Source organism: Epinephelus fuscoguttatus, linkage group LG11, assembly GCF_011397635.1.
Source record: "Epinephelus fuscoguttatus linkage group LG11, E.fuscoguttatus.final_Chr_v1".
NCBI classification, from domain to species: Eukaryota; Metazoa; Chordata; class Actinopteri; order Perciformes; family Serranidae; genus Epinephelus; species Epinephelus fuscoguttatus.
Window position 1 is genome coordinate 14,101,674 of NC_064762.1, and position 23,106 is coordinate 14,124,779.

Consider the following 23,106-nt stretch of genomic DNA (forward strand, 5'->3'; position numbering starts at 1 on the left):
TCTGGAATCAGCCGCACTGTGTAAAGCTCTCTGTGCCAAATCTGTTCCCCTGAGCACTCGGGACATGTCCACCTTTTGATGTCGCCTGTCTCTAACAGCCAGTAGAGAGTGTTGAAACAGAAGGCCCCTCTTGCAGTTGTTTTCATTCTGTTGTCATATACACTCAGGCCCCAAATATGCACACATGCACTAACAGGACCTATACATGCATTCAATGGAGAGATGTCAGAGCGAGGGTGCTGTCTTGGACAGGCACCCTGAGCAGTTTGGGGTTCAGCGCCTTGCTCAAGGGCACCTTGGCAGTGCCCAGGAGGCGATTTGGCAGTTGAACCAGCGACCCTCCGCTTCCCAAGCCAAGTCCAAATGGACTGAGCGACTGCCGCCACTGTGGACAGGGGAGCGCCGGGAATTGCAGCCGCTGACACAGAGCACACCCGCTCAGTTGCTCGCGACCACAACTCGAACCCTAACCCAGATCAAAATGTGGAAACGCTTCACGAATTTGCGTGTCATCCTTGCGCAGGGGCCATGCTAATCTTCTCTGTATCGATTCCAATTTATTATATGTGCTGCCTGAGCAAGCACACTGACCATCTGCCGCTGCCTCCCTTTTGACCCCCTCGCTGGGGGAATGACACCTTTGCGACGGGGCTGGCTGGAGGTCTGCAATCCAGACTCGACAGTACTCTGAAATGTCACAGGAGCGAGGGGTGAGGTCTCTCTGCTAGATACCAACGGTGTTGCCATTTATACCGCTGGCTAATGCTGTATGCATACTCATGCAGGTTTTATTCACAAAAAGGATAAGGCCACGACTGCCTGACACTGAGAAGTGGGCGGTGCCCAGTTGGCCTTTCAGGCCGGAGGCTGGACTTGGGCCCCAAGCAATCAACTCCTATGACACTCCCCCAGACAACTGTGAGCCTCTCCGACAAAATCTGTGCATCTCTTTCTGGAATCAGCCGCACTGTGTAAAGCTCTCTGTGCCAAATCTGTTCCCCTGAGCACTCCGGACATGTCCACCCTTTGATGTCGCCTGTCTCTAACAGCCAGTAGAGAGTGTCGAAACAGAAGGCCCCTCTTGCCTGTTGTTTTCATTCTGTTGTCATATACACTCAGGCCCCAAATACGCGCACAGGCACTAACAGGACCTATACATGCATTCAATGGAGAGATGTCAGAGCGAGGGGTACTGTCTTGGACAGGCGCCCCGAGCAGTTTGGAGTTCAGCGCCTTGCTCAAGGGCACCTTGGCAGTGCCCAGGAGGTGATTTGGCAGTTGAACCAGTGACCCTCCGCTTCCTAAGCCAAGTCCAAATGGAGTGAGCGACTGCCGCCACTGTGGACAGGGGAGCGCTGGGAATTGCAGCCGCTGACACAGAGCACACCCGCTCAGTTGCTCGCGACCACAACTCGAACCCTAACCTAGATCAAAATATGGAACGCTTCGAATTTGCGTGTCATCCTTGCGCAGGGGCCATGCTAATCTTCTCTGTATCGATTCCAATTTATTATATGTGCTGCCTGAGCAAGCACACTGACCATCTGCCGCTGCCTCCCTTTTGACCCCCTCGCTGGGGGAATGACACCTTTGCGACGGGGCTGGCTGGAGGTCTGCAATCCAGACTCGACAGTACTCTGAAATGTCACAGGAGCGAGGGGTGAGGTCTCTCTCTGCTAGATACCAACTTTGTTGCAATTTATACCGCTGGCTAATGTTGTCTGCATACTCATGCAGGTTTTATTCACAAAAAGGATAAGGCCACGACTGCCTGACACTGAGAAGTGGGCGGTGCCCAGTTGGCCTTTCAGGCCGGAGGCTGGACTTGGGCCCCAAGCAATCAACTCCTATGACACTCCCCCAGACAACTGTGAGCCTCTCCAAAATCTGTGCATCTCTTTCTGGAATCAGCCGCACTGTGTAAAGCTCTCTGTGCCAAATCTGTTCCCCTGAGCACTCGGGACATGTCCACCCTTTGATGTCGCCTGTCTCTAACAGCCAGTAGAGAGTGTCGAAACAGAAGGCCCCTCTTGCACTTGTCTTCATTCTGTTGTCATATACACTCAGGCCCCAAATATGCACACATGCACTAACAGGACCTATACATGCATTCAATGAAGAGATGTCAGAGCGAGGGGTGCTGTCTTGGACAGGCACCCTGAGCAGTTTGGGGTTCAGCGCCTTGCTCAAGGGCACCTTGGCAGTGCCCAGGAGGCGATTTGGCAGTTGAACCAGCGACCCTCCGCTTCCTAAGCCAAGTCCAAATGGACTGAGCGACTGCCGCCACTGTGGACAGGGGAGCGCTGGGAATTGCAGCCGCTGACACAGAGCACACCGCTCAGTTGCTCGCGACCACAACTCGAACTCCTAACCTAGATCAAAATATGGAAACGCTTCACGAATTTGCGTGTCATCCTTGCGCAGGGGCCATGCTAATCTTCTCTGTATCGATTCCAATTTATTATATGTGCTGCCTGAGCAAGCACACTGACCATCTGCCGCTGCCTCCCTTTTGACCCCTCGCTGGGAATGACACCTTTGCGGGGCTGGCTGGAGGTCTGCAATCCAGACTCGACAGTACTCTGAAATGTCACAGGAGCGAGGGTGAGGTCTCTCTGGTAGATACGTTGTTGCAATTTATACTGCTGGCTAATGCTGTCTGCATGCTCATGCAGGTTTTATTCACAAAAGGATAAGGCCACGACTGCCTGACACTGAGGTGGGCGGTGCCCAGTTGGCCTTTCAGGCCGGAGGCTGGACTTGGGTCCCAAGCAATCAACTCCTATGACACTCCCCCAGACAACTGTGAGCCTCTCCGGCAAAATCTGTGCATCTCTTTCTGGAATCAGCCGCACTGTGTAAAGCTCTCTGTGCCAAATCTGTTCCCCTGAGCACTCGGGACATGTCCACCTTTTGATGTCGCCTGTCACTAACAGCCAGTAGAGAGTGTTGAAACAGAAGGCCCCTCTTGCAGTTGTTTTCATTCTGTTGTCATATACACTCAGGCCCCAAATATGCACATGCACTAACAGGACCTATACATGCATTGAATGGAGAGATGTCAGAGCGAGGGTGTTGTCTTGGACAGGCACCTGAGCAGTTTGGGTTCAGCGCCTTGCTCAAGGGCACCTTGGCAGTGCCCAGGAGGCGATTTGGCAGTTGAACCAGCGACCCTCCGCTTCCTAAGCCAAGTCCAAATGGACTGAGCGACTGCCGCCACTGTGGACAGAGCGCCAGGAATTGCAGCCGCTGACACAGAGCACACCGCTCAGTTGCTCGCGACCACAACTCGAACCTTAACCCAGATCAAAATGTGGAAACGCTTCACGAATTTGCGTGTCATCCTTGCGCAGGGGCCATGCTAATCTTCTCTGTATCGATTCCAATTTATTATATGTGCTGCCTGAGCAAGCACACTGACCATCTGCCGCTGCCTCCCTTTTGACCCCCTCGCTGGGGGAATGACACCTTTGCGACGGGCTGGCTGGAGGTCTGCAATCCAGACTCGACAGTACTCTGAAATGTCACAGGAGCGAGGGTGAGGTCTCTCTCTGCTAGATACCAACTTTGTTGCAATTTATACTGCTGGCTAATGTTGTCTGCATACTCATGCAGGTTTTATTCACAAAAGGATAAGGCCACGACTGCCTGACACTGAAGTGGGCGGTGCCCAGTTGGCCTTTCAGGCCGGAGGCTGGACTTGGGCCCCAAGCAATCAACTCCTATGACACTCCCCAGACAACTGTGAGCCTCTCCGACAAAATCTGTGCATCTCTTTCTGGAATCAGCCGCACTGTGTAAAGCTCTCTGTGCCAAATCTGTTCCCCTGAGCACTGGGACATGTCCACCTTTGATGTCGCCTGTCTCTAACAGCCAGTAGAGAGTGTTGAAACAGAAGGCCCCTCTTGCAGCTGTTTTCATTCTGTTGTCATATACACTCAGGCCCCAAATATGCACATGCACTAACAGGACCTATACATGCATTCAATGGAGAGATGTCAGGCGAGGTGCTGTCTTGGACAGGCACCCTGAGCAGTTTGGGGTTCAGCGCCTTGCTCAAGGGCACCTTGGCAGTGCCCAGGAGGCGATTTGGCAGTTGAACCAGCGACCCTCCGCTTCCTAAGCCAAGTCCAAATGGACTGGCGACTGCCGCCACTGTGGACAGGGGAGCGCCAGGAATTGCAGCCGCTGACACAGAGCACACCCGCTCAGTTGCTCGCGACCACAACTCGAACCTTAACCCAGATCAAAATGTGGAAACGCTTCACGAATTTGCGTGTCATCCTTGCGCAGGGGCCATGCTAATCTTCTCTGTATCGATTCCAATTTATTATATGTGCTGCCTGAGCAAGCACACTGACCATCTGCCGCTGCCTCCCTTTTGACCCCTCGCTGGGAATGACACCTTTGCGACGGGGCTGGCTGGAGGTCTGCAATCCAGACTCGACAGTACTCTGAAATGTCACAGGAGCGAGGGGTGAGGTCTCTCTCTGCTAGATACCAACTTTGTTGCAATTTATACTGCTGGCTAATGCTGTCTGCATACTCATGCAGGTTTTATTCACAAAAAGGATAAGGCCACGACTGCCTGACACTGAGAAGTGGGCGGTGCCCAGTTGGCCTTTCAGGCCGGAGGCTGGACTTGGGCCCCAAGCAATCAACTCCTATGACACTCCCCCAGACACCTGTGAGCCTCTCCGACAAAATCTGTGCATCTCTTTCTGGAATCAGCACTGTGTAAAGCTCTCTGTGCCAAATCTGTTCCCCTGAGCACTCCGGACATGTCCACCTTTGATGTCGCCTGTCTCTAACAGCCAGTAGAGAGTGTTGAAACAGAAGGCCCCTCTTGCCTGTTGTTTTCATTCTGTTGTCATATACACTCAGGCCCCAAATACGCGCACATGCACTAACAGGACCTATACATGCATTCAATGGAGAGATGTCAGAGCGAGGGGTGCTGTCTTGGACAGGCGCCCCGAGCAGTTTGGAGTTCAGTGCCTTGCTCAAGGGGACCTTGGCAGTGCCCAGGAGGTGATTTGGCAGTTGAACCAGTGACCCTCCGCTTCCTAAGCCAAGTCCAAATGGACTGAGCGACTGCCGCCACTGTGGACAGGGGAGCGCTGGGAATTGCAGCCGCTGACACAGAGCACACCCGCTCAGTTGCTCGCGACCACAACTCGAACCCTAACCCAGATCAAAATGTGGAAACGCTTCATGAATTTGCGTGTCATCCTTGCGCAGGCCATGCTAATCTTCTCTGTATCGATTCCAATTTATTATATGTGCTGCCTGAGCAAGCACACTGACCATCTGCCGCTGCCTCCTTTGACCCCTCGCTGGGGAATGACACCTTTGCGACGGGCTGGCTGGAGGTCTGCAATCCAGACTCGACAGTACTCTGAAATGTCACAGGAGCGAGGGTGAGGTCTCTCTCTGCTAGATACCAACTTTGTTGCAATTTATACTGCTGGCTAATGCGGTCTGCATGCTCATGCAGGTTTTATTCACAAAAAGGATAAGGCCACGACTGCCTGACACTGAGAGGTGGGCGGTGCCCAGTTGGCCTTTCAGGCCGGAGGCTGGACTTGGGCCCCAAGCAATCAACTCCTATGACACTCCCCGAGACAACTGTGAGCCTCTCCGACAAAATCTGTGCATCTCTTTCTGGAATCAGCCGCACTGTGTAAAGCTCTCTGTGCCAAATCTGTTCCCCTGAGCACTCGGACATGTCCACCTTTGATGTCGCCTGTCTCTAACAGCCAGTAGAGAGTGCTGAAACAGAAGGCCCCTCTTGCCTGTTGTTTTCATTCTGTTGTCATATACACTCAGGCCCCAAATATGCACACATGCACTAACAGGACCTATACATGCATTCAATGGAGAGATGTCAGAGCGAGGGGTGCTGTCTTGGACAGGCACCCTGAGCAGTTTGGGGTTCAGCACCTTGCTCAAGGGCACCTTGGCAGTGCCCAGGAGGCGATTTGGCAGTTGAACCAGTGACCCTCCGCTTCCTAAGCCAAGTCCAAATGGACTGAGCGACTGCCGCCACTGTGGACAGGGGAGCGCCGGGAATTGCAGCCGTTGACACAGAGCACACCCGCTCAGTTGCTCGCGACCACAACTCGAACCCTCACCCAGATCAAAATGTGGAAACGCTTCACGAATTTGCGTGTCATCCTTGCGCAGGGGCCATGCTAATCTTCTCTGTATCGATTCCAATTTATTATATGTGCTGCCTGAGCAAGCACACTGACCATCTGCCGCTGCCTCCTTTTGACCCCTCGCTGGGAATGACACCTTTGCGACGGGCTGGCTGGAGGTCTGCAATCCAGACTCGACAGTACTCTGAAATGTCACAGGAGGCGAGGGTGAGGTCTCTCTCTGTAGATACCAACTTTGTTGCAATTTATACTGCTGGCTAATGCTGTCTGCATGCTCATGCAGGTTTTATTCACAAAAGGATAAGGCCACGACTGCCTGACACTGAGAGGTGGGCGGTGCCCAGTTGGCCTTTCAGGCCGGAGGCTGGACTTGGGTCCCAAGCAATCAACTCCTATGACACTCCCCAGACAACTGTGAGCCTCTCCGACAAAATCTGTGCATCTCTTTCTGGAATCAGCCGCACTGTGTAAAGCTCTCTGTGCCAAATCTGTTCCCCTGAGCACTCGGGACATGTCCACCTTTTGATGTCGCCTGTCACTAACAGCCAGTAGAGAGTGTTGAAACAGAAGGCCCCTCTTGCAGTTGTTTTCATTCTGTTGTCATATACACTCAGGCCCCAAATATGCACACATGCACTAACAGGACCTATACATGCATTCAATGGAGAGATGTCAGAGCGAGGGGTGCTGTCTTGGACAGGCACCCTGAGCAGTTTGGGGTTCAGCGCCTTGCTCAAGGGCACCTTGGCAGTGCCCAGGAGGCGATTTGGCAGTTGAAGCAGCGACCCTCCGCTTCCCAAGCCAAGTCCAAATGGACTGAGCGACTGCCGCCACTGTGGACAGGGGAGCGCCGGGAATTGCAGCCGCTGACACAGAGCACACCCGCTCAGTTGCTCGCGACCACAACTCGAACCCTAACCCAGATCAAAATGTGGAAACGCTTCACGAATTTGCGTGTCATCCTTGCGCAGGGGCCATGCTAATCTTCTCTGTATCGATTCCAATTTATTATATGTGCTGCCTGAGCAAGCACACTGACCATCTGCCGCTGCCTCCCTTTTGACCCCCTCGCTGGGGGAATGACACCTTTGCGACGGGGCTGGCTGGAGGTCTGCAATCCAGACTCGACAGTACTCTGAAATGTCACAGGAGCGAGGGGTGAGGTCTCTCTCTGGTAGATGCCAACTTTGTTGCAATTTATACTGCTGGCTAATGCTGTCTGCATGCTCATGCAGGTTTTATTCACAAAAAGGATAAGGCCACGACTGCCTGACACTGAGAGGTGGGCGGTGCCCAGTTGGCCTTTCAGGCCGGAGGCTGGCCTTGGGCCCAAGCAATCAACTCCTATGACACTCCCCGAGACAACTGTGAGCCTCTCCGACAAAATCTGTGCATCTCTTTCTGGAATCAGCCGCACTGTGTAAAGCTCTCTGTGCCAAATCTGTTCCCCTGAGCACTCGGGACATGTCCACCTTTTGATGTCGCCTGTCACTAACAGCCAGTAGAGAGTGTTGAAACAGAAGGCCCTCTTCCAGCTGCTTTCATTCTATGGTCATATACACTCAGGCCCTAATTATGCACACATGCATTCAATGGAGAGATGTCAGAGCGAGGGGTGTTGTCTTGGACAGGCACCCTGAGCAGTTTGGGGTTCAGCGCCTTGCTCAAGGGCACCTTGGCAGTGCCCAGGAGGCGATTTGGCAGTTGAACCAGAAACCCTCCGCTTCCCAAGCCAAGTCCAAATGGACTGAGCGACTGCCGCCACTGTGGACAGGGGAGCGCCGGGAATTGCAGCCGCTGACACAGAGCACACCCACTCAGTTGCTCGCGACCACAACTCGAACCCTAACCCAGATCAAAATGTGGAAACGCTTCACGAATTTGCGTGTCATCCTTGCGCAGGGGCCATGCTAATCTTCTCTGTATCGATTCCAATTTATTATATGTGCTGCCTGAGCAAGCACACTGACCATCTGCCGCTGCCTCCCTTTTGACCCCCTCGCTGGGGGAATGACACCTTTGCGACGGGGCTGGCTGGAGGTCTGCAATCCAGACTCGACAGTACTCTGAAATGTCACAGGAGCGAGGGGTGAGGTCTCTCTCTGGTAGATATCAACGTTGTTGCAATTTATACTGCTGGCTAATGCTGTCTGCATGCTCATGCAGGTTTTATTCACAAAAAGGATAAGGCCACGACTGCCTGACACTGAGAGGTGGGCGGTGCCCAGTTGGCCTTTCAGGCCGGAGGCTGGACTTGGGTCCCAAGCAATCAACTCCTATGACACTCCCCCAGACAACTGTGAGCCTCTCCGACAAAATCTGTGCATCTCTTTCTGGAATCAGCCGCACTGTGTAAAGCTCTCTGTGCCAAATCTGTTCCCCTGAGCACTCGGGACATGTCCACCTTTTGATGTCGCCTGTCACTAACAGCCAGTAGAGAGTGTTGAAACAGAAGGCCCCTCTTGCAGTTGTCTTCATTCTGTTGTCATATACACTCAGGCCCCAAATATGCACACATGCACTAACAGGACCTATACATGCATTCACTGGAGAGATGTCAGAGCGAGGGGTGCTGTCTTGGACAGGCACCCTGAGCAGTTTGGGGTTCAGCGCCTTGCTCAAGGGCACCTTGGCAGTGCCCAGGAGGCGATTTGGCAGTTGAAGCAGCGACCCTCCGCTTCCCAAGCCAAGTCCAAATGGACTGAGCGACTGCCGCCACTGTGGACAGGGGAGCGCCGGGAATTGCAGCCGCTGACACAGAGCACACCCGCTCAGTTGCTCGCGACCACAACTCGAACCCTAACCCAGATCAAAATGTGGAAACGCTTCACGAATTTGCGTGTCATCCTTGCGCAGGGGCCATGCTAATCTTCTCTGTATCGATTCCAATTTATTATATGTGCTGCCTGAGCAAGCACACTGATCATCTGCCGCTGCCTCCCTTTTGACCCCCTCGCTGGGGGAATGACACCTTTGCGACGGGGCTGGCTGGAGGTCTGCAATCCAGACTCGACAGTACTCTGAAATGTCACAGGAGCGAGGGGTGAGGTCTCTCTCTGGTAGATGCCAACTTTGTTGCAATTTATACTGCTGGCTAATGCTGTCTGCATGCTCATGCAGGTTTTATTCACAAAAAGGATAAGGCCACGACTGCCTGACACTGAGAGGTGGGCGGTGCCCAGTTGGCCTTTCAGGCCGGAGGCTGGACTTGGGCCCCAAGCAATCAACTCCTATGACACTCCCCGAGACAACTGTGAGCCTCTCCGACAAAATCTGTGCATCTCTTTCTGGAATCAGCCGCACTGTGTAAAGCTCTCTGTGCCAAATCTGTTCCCCTGAGCACTCGGGACATGTCCACCTTTTGATGTCGCCTGTCACTAACAGCCAGTAGAGAGTGTTGAAACAGAAGGCCCCTCTTGCAGCTGTTTTCATTCTTTTGTCATATACACTCAGGCCCCTAATTATGCACACATGCATTCAATGGAGAGATGTCAGAGCGAGGTGTGTTGTCTTGGACAGGCACCCTGAGCAGTTTGGGGTTCAGCGCCTTGCTCAAGGGCACCTTGGCAGTGCCCAGGAGGCGATTTGGCAGTTGAACCAGAAACCCTCCGCTTCCCAAGCCAAGTCCAAATGGACTGAGCGACTGCCGCCACTGTGGACAGGGGAGCGCCGGGAATTGCAGCCGCTGACACAGAGCACACCCACTCAGTTGCTCGCGACCACAACTCGAACCTAACCCAGATCAAAATGTGGAAACGCTTCACGAATTTGCGTGTCATCCTTGCGCAGGGGCCATGCTAATCTTCTCTGTATCGATTCCAATTTATTATATGTGCTGCCTGAGCAAGCACACTGACCATCTGCCGCTGCCTCCCTTTTGACCCCCTTGCTGGGGGAATGACACCTTTGCGACGGGGCTGGCTGGAGGTCTGCAATCCAGACTCGACAGTACTCTGAAATGTCACAGGAGCGAGGGGTGAGGTCTCTCTCTGGTAGATATCAACGTTGTTGCAATTTATACTGCTGGCTAATGCTGTCTGCATGCTCATGCAGGTTTTATTCACAAAAAGGATAAGGCCACGACTGCCTGACACTGAGAGGTGGGCGGTGCCCAGTTGGCCTTTCAGGCCGGAGGCTGGACTTGGGTCCCAAGCAATCAACTCCTATGACAGTCCCCCAGACAACTGTGAGCCTCTCCGACAAAATCTGTGCATCTCTTTCTGGAATCAGCCGCACTGGGTAAAGCTCTCTGTGCCAAATCTGTTCCCCTGAGCACTCGGGACATGTCCACCTTTTGATGTCGCCTGTCACTAACAGCCAGTAGAGAGTGTTGAAACAGAAGGCCCCTCTTGCAGTTGTCTTCATTCTGTTGTCATATACACTCAGGCCCCAAATATGCACACATGCACTAACAGGACCTATACATGCATTCAATGAAGAGATGTCAGAGCGAGGGGTGCTGTCTTGGACAGGCACCCTGAGCAGTTTGGGGTTCAGCGCCTTGCTCAAGGGCACCTTGGCAGTGCCCAGGAGGCGATTTGGCAGTTGAAGCAGCGACCCTCCGCTTCCCAAGCCAAGTCCAAATGGACTGAGCGAATGCCGCCACTGTGGACAGGGGAGCGCCGGGAATTGCAGCCGCTGACACAGAGCACACCCGCTCAGTTGCTCGCGACCACAACTCGAACCCTAACCCAGATCAAAATGTGGAAACGCTTCACGAATTTGCGTGTCATCCTTGCGCAGGGGCCATGCTAATCTTCTCTGTATCGATTCCAATTTATTATATGTGCTGCCTGAGCAAGCACACTGACCATCTGCCGCTGCCTCCCTTTTGACCCCCTCGCTGGGGGAATGACACCTTTGCGACGGGGCTGGCTGGAGGTCTGCAATCCAGACTCGACAGTACTCTGAAATGTCACAGGAGCGAGGGGTGAGGTCTCTCTCTGGTAGATGCCAACTTTGTTGCAATTTATACTGCTGGCTAATGCTGTCTGCATGCTCATGCAGGTTTTATTCACAAAAAGGATAAGGCCACGACTGCCTGACACTGAGAGGTGGGCGGTGCCCAGTTGGCCTTTCAGGCCGGAGGCTGGACTTGGGCCCCAAGCAATCAACTCCTATGACACTCCCCGAGACAACTGTGAGCCTCTCCGACAAAATCTGTGCATCTCTTTCTGGAATCAGCCGCACTGTGTAAAGCTCTCTGTGCCAAATCTGTTCCCCTGAGCACTCGGGACATGTCCACCTTTTGATGTCGCCTGTCACTAACAGCCAGTAGAGAGTGTTGAAACAGAAGGCCCCTCTTGCAGCTGTTTTCATTCTTTTGTCATATACACTCAGGCCCTAATTATGCACACATGCATTCAATGGAGAGATGTCAGAGCGAGGGGTGTTGTCTTGGACAGGCACCCTGAGCAGTTTGGGGTTCAGCGCCTTGCTCAAGGGCACCTTGGCAGTGCCCAGGAGGCGATTTGGCAGTTGAACCAGAAACCCTCCGCTTCCCAAGCCAAGTCCAAATGGACTGAGCGACTGCCGCCACTGTGGACAGGGGCGCCGGGAATTGCAGCCGCTGACACAGAGCACACCCACTCAGTTGCTCGCGACCACAACTCGAACCCTAACCCAGATCAAAATGTGGAAACGCTTCACGAATTTGCGTGTCATCCTTGCGCAGGGGCCATGCTAATCTTCTCTGTATCGATTCCAATTTATTATATGTGCTGCCTGAGCAAGCACACTGACCATCTGCCGCTGCCTCCCTTTTGACCCCCTCGCTGGGGGAATGACACCTTTGCGACGGGGCTGGCTGGAGGTCTGCAATCCAGACTCGACAATACTCTGAAATGTCACAGGAGCGAGGGGTGAGGTCTCTCTCTGGTAGATATCAACGTTGTTGCAATTTATACTGCTGGCTAATGTTGTCTGCATGCTCATGCAGGTTTTATTCACAAAAGGATAAGGCCACGACTGCCTGACACTGAGAGGTGGGCGGTGCCCAGTTGGCCTTTCAGGCCGGAGGCTGGACTTGGGTCCCAAGCAATCAACTCCTATGACACTCCCCCAGACAACTGTGAGCCTCTCCGACAAAATCTGTGCATCTCTTTCTGGAATCAGCCGCACTGTGTAAAGCTCTCTGTGCCAAATCTGTTCCCCTGAGCACTCGGGACATGTCCACCTTTTGATGTCGCCTGTCACTAACAGCCAGTAGAGAGTGTTGAAACAGAAGGCCCCTCTTGCAGTTGTCTTCATTCTGTTGTCATATACACTCAGGCCCCAAATATGCACACATGCACTAACAGGACCTATACATGCATTCAATGGAGAGATGTCAGAGCGAGGGGTGCTGTCTTGGACAGGCACCCTGAGCAGTTTGGGGTTCAGCGCCTTGCTCAAGGGCACCTTGGCAGTGCCCAGGAGGCAATTTGGCAGTTGAAGCAGCGACCCTCCGCTTCCCAAGCCAAGTCCAAATGGACTGAGCGACTGCCGCCACTGTGGACAGGGGAGCGCCGGGAATTGCAGCCGCTGACACAGAGCACACCCGCTCAGTTGCTCGCGACCACAACTCGAACCCTAACCCAGATCATAATGTAGAAACGCTTCACGATTTTGCATGTCTTAGTTGCGCAGGGGCCATGCTAATCTTCTCTGTATCGATTCCAATTTATTATATGTGCTGCCTGAGCAAGCACACTGATCATCTGCCGCTGCCTCCCTTTTGACCCCCTCGCTGGGGGAATGACACCTTTGCGACAGGGCTGGCTGGAGGTCTGCAATCCAGACTCGACAGTACTCTGAAATGTCACAGGAGCGAGGGGTGAGGTCTCTCTCTGGTAGATGCCAACTTTGTTGCAATTTATACTGCTGGCTAATGCTGTCTGCATACTCATGCAGGTTTTATTCACAAAAAGGATAAGGCCACGACTGCCTGACACTGAGAGGTGGGCGGTGCCCAGTTGGCCTTTCAGGCCGGAGGCTGGACTTGGGTCCCAAGCAATCAACTCCTATGACACTCCCCCAGACAACTGTGAGCCTCTCGGCGAAATCTGTGCATCTCTTTCTGGAATCAGCCACACTGTGTAAAGCTCTCTGTGCCAAATCTGTTACCCTGAGCACTTGGGACATGTCCACCTTTTGATGTCGCCTGTCTCTAACAGCCAGTAGAGAGTGTCAAAACAGAAGGCCCCTCTTGCAGTTGTTTTCATTCTGTTGTCATATACACTCTGGCCCCAAATAGGCACACATGCACTAACAGGACCTATACATGCATTCAGTGGAGAGATGTCAGAGCCAGGGGGCTGCCTTGGAGAGGCACCCTGAGCAGTTTTAGGTGCACAGGTTCAACACCTTGCTCAAGGGCACCTTGGCAGTGCCCAGGAGGCGGTCTAGCAGTTGAACCACCAACCCTCCGCTTCCCAAGCCAAATCCCTATGGACTGAGCGACTGCCACCACTGTGGACAAGGGTGCGCTTGGAATTGCAGCCGCTGACAGAGAGGACACCCGCTCAGTTGCTCTTGACCAGGTCGGGGGCAACAGCGTCAGATCCAAATGTGGAAACACTTCACGAATTAACGTGTCAACCTTGCCAAAGGATGACACTCAAATAAATAATCTACACACTGTTAACTGGCTCCAGTTATTACAAATGCAACATTTCAGTCAGACCTCATCAGTCATTAACAAGGCTACTTATACCCTCTTTGCTTCAGTAGCAGAAACAGTCTGGTATCATTCTAAATTGTTTTATGTGACATATCCAGAGTAGCTCCATCATCAAACCAGATGGCACAAAATAGACTTAACTAATATCATATATAGCCTAGTGATACATGTAATGTCAGACATGGCTGTGAGTAAGTTCTTTCTTCAGTGTTTTTTACATTTTTACAGTATGCATTATGAGATGACAGAATGCCATTCACAACCCACACTATTGACTTCTTATTGTTTTGCAGTTCTCTGCTCTTCTGGTCCCTTTTCATCCCATATGATATGAAGCATCCTACTTCATTTATGGTTCTGATGATGTCACTCGTAATTAACAGCTCCGTCTCTTTCACATGAACATGCTTGTGGCTTGATAGGAAAACCCAGAGTTGACTGAACTAGTTGATAACCAGCTTCCTAGTCCCGGTTATCCAGATCGACAATGTTAGGGTTAGTCAAGCCAGATAACAAGAAGACATCCCGGGGACGTTTAACTGGCTTCACAGTACAGGTTAGCTGTTCAGCATTGGTAACCACTGTGATTTACCCTGAAGTTACCTCACTGACCCCAAATCCTGCTTCGTAGCACAGGCCTCAGGCCTACACAAATTATCTACAACTTAATATTTTTCTGTGTAAATATCTAAGATCCAATTGCCATCTGTAAAATATTGCCATATTACATATTTTGACACCATATTTGCTCAATGATAAAAACTGTTAGTGGGATAATGTGCAAAAAGCTAACTTTACTGTTGTAGAACGTCATCAAACTTGCCGTGTGTGGTTTAGTCCTTCGCTTTATCCCTTCCAGCAGTTAGACCTGCATCAATACTTGCTCGTGTTCAAAGATCAAGCTCATGATAATATAATTTGAATTTCTGATGCTACAAATAAATGCACTGTGAAATGCGCTGTCAGGGACTGAGGGGCTGTCAAGGCTGCTGAATTCAGTATCAATTTGTAAAAACTTAAATGTCACTGATGATACAGGATGATATTTCATTGTGTGTGTGGGTGGGTTTGGGTATGAGTGTGGGTGGGTGTAGGGGGGTGTAGGGGGGTCATGGCTGCAAGGATCTTATTTCCAATGCGATGGCACGATGCCTTCCTGTCTGTTTTCTATTCCCCACTAAGCTTCGCCTGAGGGAAACAGCCCGGCTTCTAGTTAGTGTGAATACACAATTAACTCTACAAACACACACACACACACACACACACACACACACACACACGCACACACACACATTTACATATACACTCACTGTGTGAGGTGCATATTTAGATGCTCATATGTCCACCCATGCATGGACACTAATACACACACACCTTGTGTATTTAAGTCTTTTCTCCCTTATTTGTTATGCACAATAAACGGTCTGATTTGATCCCCCCCTTTCTACACTCCACTTTCTTTCACCCTTCACTTGCTGTCTTAGCCAATAAGTGGATTATGCACCACTAAAATAAGACATAAGAAAGGAGGGGGAAAAGGGGAAATTGGCTATAGGGAGGTAGAGGTGGGGGTGGGGTCTCATAAAGGGGATAAATCAATCCTCAGTCAACCCGAGCTCGGCATGTGGCCCTTCTCTCCTGTATCATTACTCTGGAGTATTGGCACAGACCGGCAGAGTGAGTTTCAAAGTGGGCAATTAGTCGTGGGTATTCCTGCATTCAGAGCTGTGTTTATGTTAATATGAGCGGAAAAGAAAGATTTCTTCCTAGACAGTAAAAATGAAACGGAGAGGAGAAGATAAGGAGAGAGGAGAGGGAGATCAAAGACGAGGCTGATTCCCCTGGCCTGTGGTCTGTTACCACTGATAAGGTGGATCAGGAAGGGATGCAGACCCACACAAGAACACACACCAACCACATGTATACACACACACACACACACACACACACACACACACACACACACACACACACACACACACAGCTCCTGTCTTTCTTTATCACAGCCTGTTCTGTAATCACAGTCCAGCCATATGATATTTATACTGTAATCCTTGATGACACCAGTCTATAATACAGGATGCTATCCAGAGAGAGGAAGCCAGCTAAACATATCACAATACACACACACACACACACACACACACACTTCAATGATTTGGTAGACTGAAACCTAGCGTGGTGCTGAAAGAGGTTAGCATCCATTGACAGAGAGAAACTGTATCAGACGCCCTCCGGCGACCCTTCCATTATTGGTTTCCCAGTGAATTGATCAAACATGAGACTCACAACCGCTCTGAGAAGAAACCTGCTTGGTTTAATCCTGCAAAAGGAGCCAAAGAAATGGACAGAGGGGAAAGTGACCTAGATAGAGGATATCAGCTTTTTCTTGTATCAGATAAGGACACTTCTTTGTTTTGAGGGCTCAACTTGAAGGATTATCGGCATTGTTATGCACAGAAGATGAACCACAATTAAATATGAAATATCAGTGATTTAGGTCATGAATCATCGATCAATAAGAACATGTTTAGTGATAATATATGATGTAATTATGCTCACCCATCCCTATAAAGTAATGCATTTACTATTTGAGGTAATTATATGTAGAATTAAAGTTACACTCTGCATGTAGTGTCTAGAATTCTCAATGCTTTGCATGATTTTTTTTTTTTTTTTTGTTTTTTTTTTTTGTATGAAGCCAGTAATCCTGAATGAGGTCACTGCAACATGTAACATTTTAAAGCACACAGCGTTAACGTAGACTGTGTATATGGATGTACAACACGTCTCCGATACCGCCAGCTGTACAAAACCAAAACTAATTTTTTTCGACATAGGTGCTGCCATCTTGTGCTGGTAGTCATTTGAAGCCAAAGTCTGCACATTACCGATTGGTGGGTGGAGCTAGTGTATTGAGGTCCCGCCCATACTCCTGCCTGACTCAGTCCTGTGTAAATAACAGCTGTCAATCATGATGTCGCACCCTCTCTTATAGCATCAAGTAACTAATTAAAGCTAGGGCTGTGAAACCATTAATTTCTTAATCGTGATTAATCGCCGAATTTCAATAGCGGATCACAGTTCATCACATTTTAAATCACATTTGCATTTATTATATTATTTTGCATTTGAAGTCCACAAGGTGAGGCAGTTCCTAGTAGAGTGTCTTGATTGGGAATAAAATAAATGCAAAGAAATTTATTTTCTGTTCTTGACTTTGAGATTCATTTATTTCAAATCAGTGCTGTAATGCTGCAACTATGTGGACTTGAGATCATGACATAGAAGTATGAGACAACTTCAAAGTGCTTATTCTGTAACTTACAGTGCTTTTTGTTGTTGATTGATGATGTTTTAAAGTATTACATTATTCCACATTGAGAAATAGGTCCTGTATGTATGAAACTATTGTCATTCAATCAATTTTATTTATAAAGGCCAATATCACAAATCACAATTTGCCTCACAGGGCTTTACAGCATACGACATCCCTCTGTACTTAGGACCCTCACAACGAATAAGGAAAAACTCCCCAAAAAAAACTTTAACAGGGAAAAAAAATGGTAGAAATCTCAGGAAAAGCAACTGAGGAAGCATCCTTCTTCCAGGACGGACAGACGTGCAATAGATGACGTACAGAACAGATCAACATGATAAATTAACAGTAATTCGTATGACACAATGAGACAGAAAGAGAGAGAGAGAGACAGACAGACAGAGACAGAGACAGAGAGACAGCGACAAAGAGAGAGACAGAGACAGAGAGAGACAGAGACAGAGAGAGATGCAGGACAGACGGTAATGGCCGCTTACAACAACACTGATTAAAGTACTAATATTATAATTGTAATTCCGGCTATTGTGGTACAATATGTTGAAAATATATACTGTTCCCCCGATGGTAAGGTGTATGACTGGTCACAACATGTCGACCCAAAGATGTCCCCTTAAAACTTAATATACTTGTAGGGTGGTTTGTCTGTGTTGCGCTGCAGTTACGCCTCCAAAACACCAGTCTGTGATGGAGTTTCTGTGAAGTGCTGTAAAGTCTGATTGATTTCAAACACGTATTAAACAAAGCTTAATACTTTCAAACACAAGTACACAACTCAGCTTCATTAGAAGTCTCACGAATCACAGACATAACACTTTTCTTTATCTTGGCACATTCACTCCTTTAATACAACAACCTAACATTAGTAGCACAAGCTTATGGCAGTTCACATTGTATAAATTAGCCTAGTTAGTGGGAGTTTCCCTCATATTATTACTGTAGCAACGCCCACATTTCCCATCATTCCTTGTGCTGGACTGAGAAGTTTGTCATATGCAGTAAAGTTTGCTGTTTTATGTAGCGAAACACAAATGTCACTTTTTGTTAGTGTTAATAATGTGTCTGTTGAAAACATGGTTTATGCTGGTTATTTTCATTTTGGTGTTAGTTTAGAACTTACACCATTAATGAGTTGGGTGTTACACAAAAACGAAATATAGTGAGTAACTGTAATGCTACAGATTAGAGTGTACAGGAATAATGTGTTGTTGAGCTCATACAAAACAGGCACAAATTTCCACCCTAGCACAAAATGATCACAACACATGCATACTTCTGTACTTACACATAATATTTTGTGTGAACAAAGTGTGTTCACATTGAGAAGTAGGGAAAAATACAATGCAGTACCTGGATGGTGCACTCAAAATGGTCAAGAAGTTGAGTGTGGAACTATGGACACTTCTCACCCTCAATGGTTACCATCTAGATAGTCTCTATATAAAGACTGTCTGTAGGCAAACCCCGGAGATCTTGCCTCTTCGTGATACAGCCCTGGGGCCTGTATCACGAAGCGAGATCAACCTTTCCTGGGTTACCCAGACCTATCCTGGGTTGACTAACCCTGACAAGGGCAATCAGGATAATCGGTATCACGACGCTGGATATCAACTCGGTAAATCAACCCAGGGTCGCTTTATCAAGAGCCATGAACGCGCATGCAGTGGACTAATCACAATCATGAGAGAAGCGCAGCGTCACTGAGCGTCCTCACTGAGCGTCCTCACAGAGCGCCGTACGATTAATTCTACTAAAATATGAGGAGGAGAAAAGCAACATTACAGAAAAGGCCAACACCGTGGCAGCTGCAGGAGGGGGAAACATGCGTGGCAACGCATAACGGGATGAATAATGTTTAGTTTTAGTTTAGATTAGTTTATTTGCACATAATGTTAAAAACAGACAGTATAAAATTTACAAGATTAAAAAAAAGAAAAGTGCCAGAGAGGTTAGAAGCTACTAAAAGCTTATCAAAGAAATTCCCCTGTCAAAACATCAATGAAATCACATAATAGAGAAGAGAAAAAAAAAACGGGTGAGGAAAGAAGAAATAGAGGAGGAGAGAGGGAAAAACCAAGACAAAACAAGGTAGCAAATACAATTATGTGTAGGTTAAATTACTCATCACTGGTTCAAGTAATCACACCCTTGAATCCCATGAAATCAATGCTGCGCAGATGAATTGCGTGTATTACAATTATCGTCTAACTGCGTCAGATAAATTGGTCTTTTTTGTCATAACGTTATATATGCTACAATAAAGCTTAAAGCTGACGCCACAATTAAATCATATCAACACCAAATTGATAGTCTGAATAAAATCATCCTGATATTGAGCTGTGTTAGAAATTAACAGCTAATTAAACTTCCCGTCATGACTGGGCTGCATTTCTGTCAGCGGAGACATTTTTTTTCCGAACAGCTGATTGGCCAGTGGGTGGTGCTTTTTATAGGATCAGATTCAACCCTGAACTTACCCTGCTCCGGAGCAAGATAGCCGTTCAGAGTAAGTTACCATGGTGATCTACCCCGGTAAGAACTGAACCAGCTTCGTGAGACTGAAAACCCAGGGTTAACCCTGAAGTTACCTCGCTAAGACATTAATCCTGCTTCATGATACAGGCCCCTGGTTTCCAGTTGTAGGCTGTTTGTAGTCCGCGTGATATTGACCAATCATGTTTGAGCCAGTTGCAGTTGTTGCCAGGTTAAACGGTCTGTGCAGTGAACTAACGAGGCGGAACATAACTGGCGTCACTGCAAACTCTGAATCCATCGCAATGGTTCAGCATATTTACTTATTTATAAACAGAAGTCAGAAACGGAAATTCGCCTCCTCCGCCCAAATCAAACGGGAATGCCAAAAAATCAGGGGTCTGCCCCCAGAGTCTGCAGGAAGTCAGATGCCGAATACAGCTGATGGGTTCCGAGAATGCCATCTAGGCTACGTAGCTGAAGGGGAGGGACCACTTTTCAAACTGGAAATGGCGACCGAGGACTGTGCGACCGTGAGTGTCGCTGCATTGTACAAATACATGTGTTTTTTGCACTAAGCACCACTATACTGTTGTCAGGTATGTTATGCCCCACCCTTAGGCGGCCCTATGGGGCAAACAAAACTCCAAACACTGACCCAAAATAATCACATGAATACCTTTAAAACATTCAAATCCATGGGATTTATTAGACTTAAAACAGGCAAACAAGACAACAAAAACCCCATGGTGAGAAGCAGCAGAACCAGCAGTCCCCAAACCCGAGCCTCTCTCCTCTGCTGCTGGCACAGGAGCTCTTAAGCGCCTCCTCCATGCCAGGTGTGCTGCACCTCATTAAATAATGCAGCACACCTGGGCAGATCTACAAAGGAGGGAGAAGGGACAGCAGCACAGAACACACAGCCGCAACAGGTATGAGCCAGCAGTATGTTTATTGGGTTAATTTAGCAGTCTGTAATGATTTGGTACCGCGAACGCTAACACAAATGCTAATACTAGTTTGCTAACTAGCTAATTTGTGGTCGTCATTTCTGGTGAGTGCACAACAGCCATGTTTGGTTTGAGACAACACTACCCTGTTGAAATTTGCGCACTACGCCAATGAGTACATAGTGCACATAGTGTACTACATAGAAGTGTACTAACGGAAGTATGTGATTTGAGACACTCATTTTCATACAGTTTGTTTACATGCATTTCAAATAGTAGAGTTCGTTTCACAGAGCTAAGCATCTTTTTTTTTTCCAGCTGAAACTACAATAAACTAGCCCTCAGTTGTCTAAATAAGCACACATACACATTTGCGTTGTGAATTAGCTGTGCTCTGCCAGCTAACATTAGCTTACAACAAAGGCTAACATAACAATCTCACATTCAGTGTTAGTAAGAGACAAACCGTGTTAGGTTAAGCTGTCTTCTGGAACGTAATTGCCATCCATACAAATCTTGTCGAGCAGCACAAATATGTTGTATCTGCCGTGTTTGGATGCCGATGAAGCCTCATAGAGCCAGGAGTAACAGCTGCACAAGTACATGGTCCGCCATCGTTGTTGTTGTTGTTCCCTTAAGCTTTGCGCCAGTGGGAAAGCAACAACGTAACTAACGTATATAGTGACACAATGACGTGGCACCCTAACCACCTCGAGCCGTGGAAAAGCAAATTGCTTCTCAGCTGGTTCACAAGTTGAACCAACTGAGAACCAGCACCAGCTCAGCACCAGCACTGGAACTGCTTTGGTGTTAAAGGGGTAACAGTAAGATATTTAGATAACTGTGAAAATGCAACAGTGCAGCAGTGATGACTTGAGTCTCTCTCAGCCTTCCATCAGCAGAGTAATCACACTAACAATGACAACACTTTAACAGTCAGCAGTTAATTTCATTTCATTTTCATTTCCTTGCAGGCTTACAAAAGGACGTGTCTGACAACCAATCACACCAGTTAAAAGAATGCATCATACCTAGCAATGGGGTCAACCACACCTCCTCACTAAGGTAAAAGTGTCTGTCACCTTCCTTGCTTTGACAAACTTTCCTAAATCACTCCTAATCTAGGACTCCTTACTAAAAACGACTTGACTCACTAGATGAGCTACTTAGGTGTCCTGAATGTTAGCTTAGCCACTTGTAGGTTCAGGGGCATTACTTTTATTATCATCACTGCAGCAGCAGGAAGCTCCTGGGACAACTTGACAGTACATGAGGTTACAAGGGAAGAGACATAATAGCAGAATCAACGCATTATGCTTGGGCCTTAATCACATCGCCATTAAAACCAAATTTGATGACATCAAAATGAGGACATAAACATACATGAACAGGATAAGAATTGCATTAAATGACAGAAACCACTGCTGGAGAAAATCGATTTGACGTACTTTGAGTCTTTAGTTTGGCCCATATCCCAACACTAACATGGAAGGTTTTTTGCATTTACCTGTATATGGAGACATTCTCTATGAGGTCTGTAGTCTCTGTGTCTGTCATAATGATGCCTTTTGGTGAGACTGTCAGCGTTACTTTCCGAAACTTCTTAGCACTGGCTCTGGCCTGTGGGTTTAAAATATATGAAACACATTTACACACACATTAAAATCACACAGAAACTATCTTGCCAGAGAGCAACCCTGTCACTCTGACATAAATATAAGGTGATTTTACATCTGATTAAACACCAGAAACCCTCAAAAGCGACACTGGCTGCCGAGCAAAATTAGGCAGCCTGCATGAGTTGTCCCAGAAATGTGGGGAAATTTATAAAAGGTGACAGAACCAGGGGGAGGACAGCTGCAATGTGTAGCCCAGAACGAGAGCTACACATTGCAACTCGAGGTCGAGCTGGCAGCCACTCACTTCCCCTGCCGCTCCGCTCCATCTGGAGTTTCAGAAAATACAGCCATAGTGCTGAGCACGCTGTCTGTGAGAGCGCCTGTTGACAATGACAATGACCTCCTTACCATGCAATTAGCTAGCAAATGAGAGCAGTTTAGTTTCACACCCAAATGATATCAGGTTAAGAATCAGTAGAGCGGCTGTGGAGGAATACGGAGAGCAAAGAAGAAAGAAATGATTTCATCGTGTACTGCAGTTCTACATTCACCCTGCATGAAAACTCCTTTATTTTTGCAGAAGGTGAAATTAAGGCCAGCAATGAAAAGAAGCTGACGATGAAAAGGAGTGGGATCTTTGCTTAAACAGAAACTAGGACTTCTGAAGGGCAACAGGAATGGTGCCATGGCTTTCTGTAGGTGCCTAAATGCCCCTGAGATGGCAACAAGGAACAGCACATTCTGCACAGCACTTACAATATGGGATATTATAACAGGGAGGGAATGAGCGCTGTGGCTGACTGTAGCAGCTCATTCATGTAGGAAGTGCTAACAACCACGTTTTCTGTCATGTTACTCATGTGGTGCCATGAGGCAAGAACCAATCTGTCAGCTCGAGATACGCAAG

The 23,106-nt window shown here is 48.6% G+C and overlaps 1 protein-coding gene and 14 non-coding genes across 15 annotated transcripts in view; all 15 read right to left on the bottom strand.

Annotated features, from left to right (window-relative positions):
* si:dkey-71h2.2 (low density lipoprotein receptor adapter protein 1) overlaps nt 1–23,106 on the bottom strand; it is a 120,669-nt gene that overhangs the window by 49,385 nt on the left and 48,178 nt on the right. The window contains 1 exon segment of the mRNA XM_049589208.1: nt 22,088–22,200. Coding sequence (XP_049445165.1) covers nt 22,088–22,200 — 113 coding nt within the window.
* Nucleotides 479–585, bottom strand: LOC125897677 (U6 spliceosomal RNA). The gene has a single exon (XR_007450477.1). It is a non-coding gene; the product is annotated as a U6 spliceosomal RNA (small nuclear RNA).
* On the bottom strand, nt 1,431–1,535 carry LOC125897696 (U6 spliceosomal RNA). The gene has a single exon (XR_007450494.1). It is a non-coding gene; the product is annotated as a U6 spliceosomal RNA (small nuclear RNA).
* Nucleotides 2,380–2,486, bottom strand: LOC125897669 (U6 spliceosomal RNA). Its single transcript, XR_007450469.1, has one exon. It is a non-coding gene; the product is annotated as a U6 spliceosomal RNA (small nuclear RNA).
* LOC125897678 (U6 spliceosomal RNA) lies at nt 3,309–3,415 on the bottom strand. Its single transcript, XR_007450478.1, has one exon. It is a non-coding gene; the product is annotated as a U6 spliceosomal RNA (small nuclear RNA).
* Nucleotides 4,249–4,355, bottom strand: LOC125897680 (U6 spliceosomal RNA). The gene has a single exon (XR_007450479.1). It is a non-coding gene; the product is annotated as a U6 spliceosomal RNA (small nuclear RNA).
* Nucleotides 5,197–5,301, bottom strand: LOC125897702 (U6 spliceosomal RNA). The gene has a single exon (XR_007450500.1). It is a non-coding gene; the product is annotated as a U6 spliceosomal RNA (small nuclear RNA).
* On the bottom strand, nt 6,142–6,248 carry LOC125897681 (U6 spliceosomal RNA). The gene has a single exon (XR_007450480.1). It is a non-coding gene; the product is annotated as a U6 spliceosomal RNA (small nuclear RNA).
* LOC125897682 (U6 spliceosomal RNA) lies at nt 7,088–7,194 on the bottom strand. Its single transcript, XR_007450481.1, has one exon. It is a non-coding gene; the product is annotated as a U6 spliceosomal RNA (small nuclear RNA).
* Nucleotides 8,019–8,125, bottom strand: LOC125897683 (U6 spliceosomal RNA). The gene has a single exon (XR_007450482.1). It is a non-coding gene; the product is annotated as a U6 spliceosomal RNA (small nuclear RNA).
* Nucleotides 8,973–9,079, bottom strand: LOC125897684 (U6 spliceosomal RNA). Its single transcript, XR_007450483.1, has one exon. It is a non-coding gene; the product is annotated as a U6 spliceosomal RNA (small nuclear RNA).
* On the bottom strand, nt 9,906–10,012 carry LOC125897686 (U6 spliceosomal RNA). The gene has a single exon (XR_007450484.1). It is a non-coding gene; the product is annotated as a U6 spliceosomal RNA (small nuclear RNA).
* LOC125897688 (U6 spliceosomal RNA) lies at nt 10,860–10,966 on the bottom strand. Its single transcript, XR_007450486.1, has one exon. It is a non-coding gene; the product is annotated as a U6 spliceosomal RNA (small nuclear RNA).
* Nucleotides 11,791–11,897, bottom strand: LOC125897689 (U6 spliceosomal RNA). Its single transcript, XR_007450487.1, has one exon. It is a non-coding gene; the product is annotated as a U6 spliceosomal RNA (small nuclear RNA).
* Nucleotides 12,744–12,850, bottom strand: LOC125897703 (U6 spliceosomal RNA). Its single transcript, XR_007450501.1, has one exon. It is a non-coding gene; the product is annotated as a U6 spliceosomal RNA (small nuclear RNA).